General features: G+C 35.6%; 1 protein-coding gene across 1 annotated transcript; it reads left to right on the plus strand.

The window, feature by feature from the left end:
- Window positions 1–5,630: 5,630 nt before the first annotated feature.
- Window positions 5,631–11,968, plus strand: LOC109858511 (U1 small nuclear ribonucleoprotein 70 kDa). Its single transcript, XM_020435839.1, has 7 exons — window positions 5,631–5,908; window positions 6,021–6,203; window positions 6,291–6,353; window positions 6,445–6,526; window positions 10,344–10,587; window positions 10,694–11,034; window positions 11,122–11,968. Exons 1-7 carry the CDS (start codon window positions 5,765–5,767, stop codon window positions 11,283–11,285), a joined length of 1,221 nt encoding a protein of 406 aa, XP_020291428.1. The 5' UTR covers window positions 5,631–5,764; the 3' UTR covers window positions 11,286–11,968.
- Window positions 11,969–13,414: the final 1,446 nt, after the last annotated feature.

Below are 13,414 nucleotides of genomic sequence, written 5' to 3' on the forward strand. Positions count from 1 at the left end.
CTTTTTTCTTTATACAATGACAAAACTTGCATCTGTAGAGATTGTACAATCCGAAACGGTGTGATAAAATCTTGACTCGCTTAAATCGGGAAATATAATTGAGAACAAGCGAATATATATAGTTTTTGAACTATTTATATTCGACACAATGTCTATATATAATATTATTAGTTTTTGTGATTTCTTCTTTCGCGAGCAGAAACAAAGCGCGCAAATACCTACGTTGAATTTTTGCTGGACTGGCACTACGTGATTATGCATACTCGGTGTTCATCAATCAGAATTTGTTTTATAAATTTTGTTTTATAAATTTTTCTTTGATTAATATACCGCTTAGTTGCGGTTTATTAGAATTAATAGTCCGATCTTCTTGAGTCTGACTGATAACAGTTTTGCTATTTTAAAAACTTAAGTTTTTTGAGACAAATGAGAGAGTAAAAGAGAGAGAGAGAGAAAGATTATATCTACTATAATTAACATTTATATTGTACTGCCGTTGTGTTAGTTAAAATGTCCTGTCTCGCAGTTTTGCATTTTACAAGATATATTGCGGTATTGAAAGTTCTACACATATGTTCCATCTTTTAAATGAAGCTAGAAAGTCCTAAAAGAGAACTAGACATCTTTATAGATGTCTAGAAAGTGTTAAACTTAGTTGTTCTAATTGCTGATGACACAAACAAAAGAATAAAAAAATAATCGAATAATTCGTTCGTATCGCAAATACAATAAAAATGTGACAATAGGTCAAATTCGAGCAACTAAACAAGATTTTAATAAAATAGAAAAATTCAAATAAAATATTACAAAAAAATATTACATAAAATATTAAATTGATAACCGCCAACCGCGCCACGTCTAATTTATTTTACACTGCGACTGCTTCTTGTTATTTGACATTTATTCGACATCTCATACTTGCAATATGTTTTATAATATTTTTTGTATCGTTTTGCGAACTGAAGAAGACTCCAGTCAGAGTCGAAATATTTCGCTGACTAATTGTAATCTATTTTTTTTTTTTGAAAAGAATAAAACCTCGGTTTTTTTTCGATTCTTCCAATATGCTAAAAATAAGATATTTTAGCTATACATACAAGAAGAAAGCAGTGTACATACTAAGATTTGTTAAACAATTCGGAAAAAGTTGAAAATAAATTTTCGTTGAGAAAAAAAAAGTTGACTGGCTCAAAGAAAATTTCTCCGCGTATGTATCTGTGTATACTATTTTCGGAGCGCCGTGTGTGCGTAAAAGTACGTGCGACGCATGAAAAATTGCAAGCACGCTCTTTATTCGGTACGCGTTCATGCGAGAATGCATCGTCGCGGCACGTATATACGCTCGTGAAACACCATAGAATTGCATACAGTCGATTTTGACGAGCATTACATTTATTTTGGCGAGCGTCAGTGAATTACCAGTGAAATATATACGAGTGGAGAATCGCTCGCGTTTGCATTCTAATTACTGTTACGCAATGTAAACTGTTTTATTTACGAATCTGAGTCACGTACAATCTTGGACCTTTGAGTTAGCTTGATGAAACAGTGATTTTAATTTTAAAACTCTTCTTGTGAGTAGGTTTATCTTTTTTTTATGAAGTAATAATTGATAAAGTCGAATGTGTTTCCTGGAAAAAGAGCAGTCAAACTAAATACAGGTAACAGGTAGCGGAACTGTGTGTCGCTATCAAAAGCGACTGCACTTGTACGTAACGATAGCGCTTACGTAATGTATATTTAAGTTGAGTAAGCGACGTTACGAGAGAATTCAAAGGAAACGGCAACGTCTTTTGATGTTGCATGAATTTTTTTTCTTTTTTTTTTTTAGCAAAAACAACACTCGATTGCATAACGTATTCTTCGCATATCTTACACAAAATAAGGAAAATAATTAAATTGCACACACATTAAAACAATAATATATATTATTATTTACTTGAAAGTAAATAAAAAATTACTATCGTTATTCGATAATTGAAATGTCAGTTTTTCTAAACCCCTTTTTTTTTTCAATGCTTCCCCGTGTAACAAAGATTAACAGCGCCTCCATCACCTAAGTGGCAAAAAAGTAAAACATAAAGGCGAGTTTATCAAGAAAGAGAAAAACGGAATAGATGTTCGAGCCTTCTTTTGTGACAAAGTGAATATATATTTTATTGGTTATAGTTTATTGGTTATCTATTGACATGTAATAACATATGTGTAATACTCCCATATGGCTAGTTGAGCTCTCAGCGGGGTCTTAACACTAACACGGTTCAGACAATGCTCATTCTCTCTTTATCACTGCTCAGTTCGTTTGTAAAGCGCATGCGTGACATTTTTCCACAATGCTATATTGGCCACGTTCCGATATTCACTGCCAGTACTAAAAATCTATAGCACATGTGACGTGAAGTATAACCTCAAAAGTTTTATAAGATATTGGGTGCGTTCAGACAACTCAACGGTTGAGAGATCATCACTTATGATAGGACTATTCTTCAAAATCTGCTGCGGTTCCAAAAGTACGATCCAATCAGAAGTGATTATCTCTCAACCGTTGTGCAACTGTTGAGTTGTTTGAACGCACCCATTGTTTGCAGTTTATTTGTGTGGTACAAAAATTCCGTTGCTGTAATAAAAATAAAATAAAATCAGTGCAAAATGGTGAGGTATTGTCATGTCTACGAGAAACAATTTAAAATTAAGGATCTTTTCAGTAACTTTGTATATATGTAAAATATCTTTGTAAATATTATTTTATAAGTCCATAAAATAAATATATTACTTTTTTGTAAAATATTTGGTGTCACTTGTGTATTTGCATGTGCTGTGTTCTATTTTTTACTTAATTATGTTGCTTTTATTAATATATTACATCACTGATATTTTTTATTATTGTGCTAAAAATTTTAACGTTTTATTTCATCTCTTTTCTATATTGTTTTCACTTTCTTGCACAATACAAATTAATTTTTATTTTTACATCATGCCTTGAACATATTTATCTAATAAAATTTTACGTATAATTTTTTGTAATTAAACAATAAAACTATTATAGACACTTTTTATAATTATTTTTCTTATTAATTATCAATTAGTAAATTCCTTTGATAAATCTGTTTAAATTTTCCCGCCACATTTGCGCATTAACAATTATTGAACACTTGTCCTATTCTTTCTTGAAGAGTCAATAAACGTCTGTCTTCTATTCTTCAGTGTTGGGTCAAATCCCGCTTATGGGAATCTTGCTCAACTAGCCATATAGGAATATCACATACATGTGTAATAAGACTGTTACTTTTTGAAACAAGAATTTGAGAAAATCATCAGCAATGTATTTGTGATTCCGTCTCTCTCTTTCTTCGTTTTGTACTGTCGCTATCTCGCTTGTATGTTTCACTTTTCTGCCGCTTGCGCCATGGACGCGCTAGTAATCTTCGTTACAACATGAAAATATATCGACTAGCAGTTCAAAGTTATAAAATCAAAGGTCGCAAATTGCAGTTGCAAAATCCCAGAGAACTGGCCAATTGTATCATCTGTATAAGTTTGCAAAGCACAAACAGACAGAAAAAAACTTAAGCAGTCAAAATTTAAACATTAAGCAAATCAACCAATCACAGGCCAGTATTCTCAAATATAAGCAACGTTCAAAAGAATGGGTGCGTTCAGACAACCACTGAACTATAATATTGAATGCGCCTTGCCATTGTGCGAGCTGTCCGCGATAGAGAGCATCACAACTAGGATCTCCGTCTTTGTCTCGTCGTCGCTGATTGGTTGAAATTTATACGAGTACAGTCCAAGACAAAAAAAACAACGAAAAGTAAAGAATGACTGCGTTCAGCAGAAATCAGCGCTTAGCAACGAATACAGTCCAAAACAAAAGAACAACTAAAAGTAAAGAATGATGACTGTGTTCGGCAGTCATTCTTTCAATCAGCGCTCAGCAATTGCTGAGTGACTGAATGACTGAACGCTGTAGTAGTGGGGCTAAAATTCAATATGGCCACGGGTTTGGCTGTTGCGATCTTGACAAAGTTGATTATTGTGGTCAGAATCAGAATCTTTTACAAGAAAATTGACAAAATGGTGAAAATTGTTGTTGTGTATGCGGAGTGGAGCGGTCGCTGAAAAACTCGCGTATTACGGGTGCTTTCCGACTACGTACACAGGCGACACTGTGTTACACAGTGGCTGCTTTCCTTTTAGGGGACACAGTCGACACAAGTCGACACAAGTTTCATTCTGTCTTTGTTTCTCACTGAATATTGAACGAAGACAGAATGACTTTTGTGTCGACTTGTGTCGACTGTGTCTCCTAAAAGGAAAGCAGCCAGTGTTACTTGTGTACGTAGTTGGAAAGCACCCTACTTTTCATAGGTGTGTAATTATTATAAGCAAATTAGTGTCATTTTATTAGTGTTATATTTCCTATATATATATATATTTCTCTTCCCCTAATATTGTCTATTGTGCGCAAAGCATACTGTTTCATATCGCCTAACCTATCATCACCCCTTAATCTCTTTCATTCCTCTTCATCCCCACTACTTTGCTAGACGGAGATGACGCTACTGTTCAACACCAGCTGTCTCTCACAACGCTGAAGACATTTTCTTAACATGGCAAAGGTAGGGAACGCGCAGTCTATATATTATATTACGTCTATGACTTTTCGTTGTTTTTTTGTCTTGGACTGTACTCGTATAAATTTCAACCAATCAGCGACGACGAGACAAAGACAGAGATCCTAGTTGTGATGCTCTCTATCGCGGACAGCTCGCACAATGGCAAGGCGCGTTCCATATTAGGCGATTTTTGGCGATCGTATGATACATATACCAAAGTGTACCGAACTATAATTTGAAGTCACTCGAACTATAGTTTGGTACACTTTGGTATATGTACCATACGATTGCCAAAAATCGCCTATTATAGTTCAGTGCAAACAACTCAATGGTTGCACAACGGTTGAGAGATAATGGGTGCATTCAGACAACTCAACGGTTGAGAGATCATCACTTATGATAGGACTATTCTTCAAAATCTGCAGCGGTTCCAAAAGTATGATCCAATCAGAAGTGATTATCTCTCAACCGTTGTGCAACTGTTTAGTTGTCTGAACGTACCCAATCACTTGTGATTGGATCATACTTTTGGAACCGCTGCAGATTTTGAAGAATAGTCCTATCATAAGTGATGATCTCTCAACCGTTGAGTTTTCTGAACGTAACCGATGTCGGTATGTGAATGGTTGATTTCCTCAATGGTTAAGGCTAATAGGTGCGTTCAGACAACTCAACAGTCGCACAACGGTTGAGAGATAATCACTTGTGATTGGATCGTACTTTTGGAACCGCTGCAGATTTTGAAGAATAGTCCTATCATAAGTGATGATCTCTCAACCGTTGAGTTGTCTGAACGCACCCAATATTATATTTGTCGTACGACAAAGATTTTAAGTATATGTTGATTGGCTATCAAATACAGTTCTTTATAAAACTTCATCTGATAGCCAATCAACATATACTTAAAATCTTTATCGTACGACAAATGTAATATCAGCCTAAGTCCGTTTTTTCGTGTGTTCCCGGCTTAAACAAATTAATAATTAATAAACGTGATAGTGGCGCTCTCTCTACGGAAGCAATACGTGGCGGCCATTTTATAGACAGCGGGAGAATGCTGCTAATACCGTTTGTCTTATATTCTGGTTCATAAATTTTCTAAAACACATCGTCGTTCAGGTGAGTGAGTCTAACATCTCATCGGAATGACACAATATTTGCCGCCGAATTTACTGGCGCTCTTCGCTCCGCGTGACCCGGTTCCGTTTCTACCACCGGTTAGCAAACTTCCCCACGAGAAGAAGAACAGCGGCTATGTGGGCGTCGGAGATTTCCTCAAATATTTCGAGGTAAGAGAAAAAATGCATTGAGAATTTTTGTTCTTACAGCTGTATCGTCGATTAAAAAAATCGTGTTTGTAAACATTTTAATTGAGAATGAATGTTTGTGGGTCTCTTGCAGGACCCCAAAGAAACACCGCCACCTGTACGTGTGGAAACCAGAGAAGAACGTCTCGAACGTCGAAGGAGAGAACGTGCGGAGCAAGTAGCATATAAACTTGAGCAAGAGATTGCGGTATGGGACCCAGCTGGTATTTCCAATGTTACAGCAGATCCCTTTAAGACTCTCTTTGTAGCTCGAATTGTAAGTAACTACCGTATACACGGTCATATGAAGTAAAATAACTGTATGAACTAAATTGAAGCATAAATATTGTTTTTATTCTCACAGAATTATGACACATCGGAATCCAAACTTAGAAGAGAATTTGAAGTTTATGGTCCGGTGAAAAAAGTAATATTAATATTTTTCTCCACGATGCTTAAGAATTTTTTTATTATCACATGGGTTGAGATTTTTATTTAGTAATGTTATTTTATTGCAGATTGTAGTAATACATAATACAATTAATGGCAAACCCAGAGGATATGCCTTCATTGAATATGAACATGAAAGAGATATGCACTGTAAGTAACAACACCTTAACGAGGTAAAACAAAATAAGAAAAACAGAGTGGTACCCTTCTCGCGAAGCTCAATGAGCCCCGTATAGTCTGGAATTTTATCTTAGCGTCACTTCCAGCTAGATAGTGGGGGCAGGGCTATATAGTTAGGCAGGGAATAGTTACCAGTTTTGGTACTTAAACCAGACAGTACGATTTGGGGGGGGTTTCCCGCCATACTCACCCATCAGGAATATCGTTCTGTAAAATGCATAAATACGGTAAAAAAAGCAGAACAAACAAATAATTAAAACAAACCTCGCGAACGCTTATTGGCTATCCTTGATTAATACAGTTTTTATCTTGTTCTTGGTACAGCGTGGTGGCCGCTGCCGGCAACTAGTGCCGTTCACTATTCCATGCAAAATCCCTGAACCTGCCTGATAAGATAGGTTTGTATGTGTGGTAAGATCCAACATACAACAACGTTTGTTAGCGTCTATTTGCTTACCCTAATTATCGTGTCTGATGATTTTTATCGAGCAATATCGCGATTTCGGTTGGATTTGGACACAAATGGGCGTCTGCGATAAAAACCCCTGTGTTCTTTTAATGGGAGTTTTTGACTCGAATTTTGAGCCGTAACTATTATTACGTACATTTCGGGTGGTACTTTTCTTTCAAAATGAATAACACATTTCCGTTAAGACCGTTCGTGGATTCGTGGATCTGTAGATTCTAGGATCCTCTGCTGTCTAATCCGTACACAAGTCGCGGACGTTAGCGTCTATGGATCACAAAATCGCGTGAAAGTTAGCATTCTACATTGAAATTGAGTAATGAGGCTTTAGGACGAAGGTTCAGGGACACTACTAATCGCAATTAGGTGCTATTCGTTCTTTTCATGCAAATGTACAGCAAAACGCGGTAAATCGGTATTACTTTGCACACATTTCTTTGTCTATTTATACACGCGCAGAACAATATTTTACAATTACAACTTGCTGATTGGCATTTGTTCTAACAATATTATTACAATGGGATGAGTTGTATATATATATATCGTCTATATATATATATATATATATGTATATATAGACGATTATATACGTCTCATTGCACATTTACGTAACACGTGTTTCAGCGCTATTAATATTTTAATTTTAGGTAAATTTAATTTAATTAATTTATTTATTTAATTTTTTAATTATAATAGGTATTTGAAAGTACTTATTTTTTAATTACAAGAGAATTTGAAAACAATTAAATAGAATAGGAATTAAAGTAATTTATGGAAAACCATGCCACGGTCGAGAGAACATTTGAAGGTATTATTTAATATATATATTTGAATGTGTGAAAAAAAAATAGTGTATTGGTAGATTTAGAACACAAATTTTATTTTTGCATGAGTCCAAAGACGCAGAGCGTGATGTAAAAATTTATGCAAATACAATTATTTGAACACTTTGTTCTGTTTTAATCAGGATTCAACAATATTTGCTAAAAGCAACTTGTGAAATATATATTACAAGTCGAACATATCAATTTCGATATAGAATACTAATTTCTCTAATTCATCAGTTTGTTGCAAAAAATACAATACACTAGCGGATTGTAGAATTTCTGGATCTTAATTTTTTGGATCATTGAATCCACGGACACTCGGCCCTTGCGAATTGCATTTTTCCAAGAGAATTCGAGAAATGTCAATCTCAAGAGCCTTGAGGTTTCCGAGATTGGATCCTCGAATCTACGATCGCGCAACATGTTACCACGTAAACGAATAAAAACGATACTCTTCTTTTCCCTCGACACAAAGTAAAAAAAAAACAAAAAAAAAAAAACAAAGAAAAAAAAATTATCAAAGTAGAACCAATTAGTATCTCGAAAAACGCACTCACCTTTAACATTACGGTAAATATAATAATCTAATATTAGATTCACACTGTAACACATATCATAAGTATGTACGAAAAATGCGCACAGTTTGATCGTAAGTAAAATGAGATAAAAGCGCACCAGGTAAACGCAATGTAAACCTCTTCGGGAGATCGAACGAACGAACGAACGAACGAACGTATGAAGACTGGGCATCTTCGCAATGAGTAATCTCCTCGCGAGTCTCTTACGAGTTCATTTCACAATTATACCGTACCCTAAGCTTTGTGTTAACTTCCGTACGTAAGTAACCGCGGTAGGTATTTTTTGTATTTGCTATACTTTTTTGGATCTAAAAAAACAAATAGATTTAAGCTATACTCTGAAGTTCAGATTCATCTCTTGCTTCCGATCGTCGTGCAGTACTACAGCTACGGCTTGTGACGCATTCCTCGTTTTATCACATCGTAAAATGTGATTTTTGGAACATACATATTGAATTTTTTAAACTTGTTGCGATATTTTTTTAGGATGAGAAATTTGGAAACACACGAATGTTCGTTAAGGGAATGGAAAAAAAAAAACTGATTTTTTTATTAAATAAAAATGTTTTATATTATACATTTTTGTGTTTTTTTTTTCAACAAAAAAAAATTCGTGTTTTTCACTAATAGATTTATTAGTGATGGATATCTTTGTAAATATTTGATATCTTTTTAAATTAATTTTTTCAATATCTTTATAAATATTTATTAGGCATCACTTTTTTCATTAAAAATAAAAAATAAAAAAATTCTGTTTCAAAACCTCAATATTATTTGTTTTTCAATCAATCTGTCACAACAAGAAAACATTACTGATTTATATAGACAGAAATACGTTATTCTCTGGACCGGATGTGTGAATATTTATTATATATATATGTATATATATATATATATATATTTTACTGCATTTTATGTAATAAAACGACACACGCCGAGAAGCGAATATGCGCGCGATCGGCTGCAACTCGTGGTTTTACTACCTCGCTACTCCGACATCGTCCACAAAAATTGCACAAAAAGTGACAGATTCTGCTGCAATAACGGCAGCATTGTTGATTTGAGACACGTTCTCAGGGTATTTCAGCCAGTATTTCCCTTCAAGACAACTTCAGCATATTTGTCATTTTGATGATCTGGGATTACAAGTCTCGTTAAAAAGAAAAAAAAAACAAAAAAAAAAAAACTTTCTAAAGGCTTATATCGAGCGACGACTGCGTTGGTTTGGCAGTCCGCGTCTCATTCCGCAAAGTTGCGGACAAAATTCTTGTCAAGCCTCTATTTTTCTTACACGATTCTCCGTTCGAGAATATCTCGAGCACTCCTTGAGAGAGGAATCGAGGATTTGCGGAACCGAGGATCCTGTGGACTTAACGCTCACACGCTAAAGCAGATCGAAACAATGTTCGAGATGGAATCTGTGATTTGTAAATTTCGCCTGTTTAGGTGGTCCGTGAATCTGAGAACCTGTGGATTTCGGTCGACTTTTTTTTTGTTTTTGTTTTTTATGGTTCCGTAGATCCGAAAATCTTTAGATCGATATATATATGCAAGATCTATGGATTTTGAATGTTCTTCAAAAGTTTGTGAGTCCTGGAACGTGGTAGGTTCGATAACATTCAGATATGAGAATTACATTGACTTGAAGAAATTTTTGATTGTAAAATATATATATATTTTTGCTCTTCAAAATAAATTCTCAGATCTGATATAACACTCCCAGTTATATAACATTCAGAAAAAAAATGTTTCAATCTCGAGAGATGGACTATTTCTCCAGGACTCGCAGTTCCAGGAAATTTTTAAACGTTAGATTCCTCTGAAGTTCGCCCTCTTATCGGGACGTAGTACAGTCATAAATCAATTAGGCACATGAATCTGTTAGCGAACAGTAATTTTTGATCGGTACCTTTTAGCGGCATATAAGCATGCGGATGGTAAGAAAATAGATGGTCGCAGAGTGTTGGTCGATGTTGAACGAGCAAGAACGGTAAAAGGTTGGCTGCCCCGAAGACTCGGCGGCGGTCTAGGTGGCACTCGTAGGGGCGGCCCCGATGTAAACATCAAGCATTCGGGACGGGAGGATAACGAAAGGGAGCGTGAACGATATCGTTTGGAACGCGAGCGGGAAACCTCGGGACGTGGTCTCGACAGGGACAGGTGGGTTTGAGACAAATTAATTCAATCAAACAACAAGTATGTTGAAAGAAGTTTTTCAATATGAAAAACAATTTATAAAAATTTTTATTTTTTTATCGCTCTTTAGAGATCGCGATCGGCTGGATAGAGAGCGGCGAAGATCGCGCGATCGCAAACGAAGGAGCAGGAGTAGATCTCGTGACCGGAAGCGCAGACGAAGTCGCGATCGACTGCCGGATCCTGATATCGAAGAAATTGAACGACCCCGTGACAGAAGAGATCGTGATCGCGATCGAGATCGGGATCGTAAAAGGCGACGATCGCGGAGCAACGATCGCGAGCGCGACAGAGATCGTGGTAAGCGAGATAAGCGCGACAGAGACCGTGATCGCAGAGACCGAAAGGAGCGGAGCGATCGTCAGGATGAGGACACGAAGGAAATTCGCATTAAGGAAGAGCCCATGGATGGTACGTTTGGACAGTGATTATAATTTCCACAAAAAGTATATAGAAAACAAAACATATGATATTGATTTTTTTTTTCTGACTTTTTAGATTATCCAGATTACAGCAATACTTTCACAACGTCGGGTTCGTATTTCACCGCGGTCAAATACGAGGATGATAATGATCAGGAAGTGGAGGAGAAGTACCGAATTCCAGAGGGTCGACCCGACCCGCCTCCATACAACAATTACGATTCCGTGCAAGATTATTGATGTCGGCAGTATATATGTTTTTGCTGTGTTGTTTTTTTTTTCCATGATAAATCACATCATCCTCGCATTATCTTCGTGTCTGTACTATTAGAATAATAGTAAATTATCTCTCAGGAGCGAGAACTAATTTTGAACTCTCTCGAGTTAATAAGTGTTTAAACAGTTAAAGAAGAAGAGGCTCAAAGCGATGTTGGGAAAGTTCAAGTGAGAAATCCACGGGATATAAAAAATTAAGGTACATACACAATTATTAATAATTGCTTCCGCGAAAAAAAGAATTTCAATGAATACTAATTAAAACGCGTATGTTTCCAGAAAAATTGCATATTAATCCTATTTATATTAATCCGCGAATTGTTTCTTTTTTCTTTTTCATTTCTCTAATCATTGAGGATTTTAGATTTGTAGTAAAAAAAAAAAGAAAGAAAATATTTTAACGCTCCCTTTTTAATTCAAAGAGCAATTTGATGAGATTATAGCAAAATGATGCAATGTAAAGTAAAAATGAATTCGTAAATCGACTCAGTACTATAAAAAAAAAAAAACATGCTACAAACTTAAGTACTGACTGTCTATGTGTACATATAACTAGATACGTATATAAAAATCTGATTTATTTCATGATTCTTGCTATCTCCCTGTACGTTTATATATATCTAAATAAACTAGACAATATGATTATTCGCGCGTGTCCTGTTCTCATTCTTTACCCTGTCACACAAATAAACTGTCTTTAAGTTTAGTTTCCTTTTTAATGTTTATTTCGCATCCTACAACAAAGTTCGCGTAAAGTAATATATATATGTATATATATATAAAGGTCGAAGGTTTAACGTCGGTATGCTTTAAACCAAGACGTGATCTTGATTTTACACATCGCTCTGCAATTCCGCTAATCGATTTGCGCGTGCTTGATTGTTTGACACTCGCGTGCCAGAACGCCACGCAAGTGTCAACTTTCGCGCGGTGAGAAAAAAAACTCGGTCGATCAACACTCGGTCGTTCAACATGCACGAATAAAGTAAAGTCGCAAGGCAATAAGTATTTTTTCTTCCAATGTGTTATTTTTGCGAGCAAATATAATTTTCAATGAAAAATATTTATACCGTCATCTCGCAGAGCTGTCATACTTATCTCAATTATATTCTTTGTCGAAGATCTTCATACAGAGAGTATAGAGTTGAGGTTTTTTATTTTTTTAGTTTTTTATTTTTACCATCTAGACGTTTTTTTTTAAATAGTTGACCGTTTAAGTGACTACACGTTACATCACAGTTTATTGTGATCAATTATATATTGTTTTTCGTATGTATGCTTAATTTTTATACATTGTAAAAATCTATCCTCACACGAATTTGTACTGCGACAATGTTTATTTTTTCATTTTTTTATTTTGTAATTTTAACTAGTGTGCAACTGATGAAGACTACAACAATAAAGTCGAAACGCTTTGTCTACATTATTACTAATATTTTCGCAATACATCCTGCATTGGTTCGCAATAGCTGTTACAATCATCACAATTTTGGAATAACCATTTCGAACCGGAGGTCTCATCCCTCAACACATCTTTATTATTTTTTTATTTTTTTTTTTTTGAAACATTTTTAGCATTATTGGTTTAAATGTTCCCACGTCCATCGTGAGGCAGTAATAAGCTAAATTTAAGGAGTCTGCGTAACAACTTAATGAGTAATTGCAAGAGACGGGTTTTCATCGTTAATTAAGAAAACGTCATGTAAGACCATTCCGCCGACTAATTCTGGCAAACTCCTTATCGTGTTCGTGAGCGACGCCCTCGCTCTAACTGCCCGATATGTACCATTAGCCATTGCCTTCCGGAAATTGCAACTTCTCCTATCTATCCTTTTCCCGCCAAAGCTACGCCCAGATCTGTTTGTCATTTTTTTTAAGTCACACTGCACAGCACAAAACACTTGTACTTATACGCAATATTTCAATATACAGGGTGTCCCAGAATGGCCGTACAATCTCTCGTAGGCAGGTAGAAGGAGTAAAACTGAATCGAAAAGTCTTATACCATTTTGCTAGATTCGCAATAGTTACTGAGATTTTAATTAACAAAGATCCGCGAATAAGCATGCATCGGGCTGTCTTACGCGCGTAAG

This window comes from Pseudomyrmex gracilis, unplaced genomic scaffold (assembly GCF_002006095.1).
Source record: "Pseudomyrmex gracilis isolate BER0280 unplaced genomic scaffold, ASM200609v1 scaffold_209, whole genome shotgun sequence".
NCBI lineage: Eukaryota > Metazoa > Arthropoda > Insecta > Hymenoptera > Formicidae > Pseudomyrmex > Pseudomyrmex gracilis.

What these genes read in the sequence shown, in the direction of transcription:
- LOC109858511 (XM_020435839.1), top strand. Translation starts at nt 5,765, where the DNA reads ATGACACAATATTTGCCGCCGAATTTACTGGCGCTCTTCGCTCCGCGT. An exon ending in CTCTCTTTGTAGCTCGAATT is followed by an intron (nt 6,204 to 6,290) that starts GTAAGTAACTAC and finishes TTATTCTCACAG; the next exon opens with AATTATGACACATCGGAATC. An exon ending in ACATGAAAGAGATATGCACT is followed by an intron (nt 6,527 to 10,343) that starts GTAAGTAACAAC and finishes GGTACCTTTTAG; the next exon opens with CGGCATATAAGCATGCGGAT.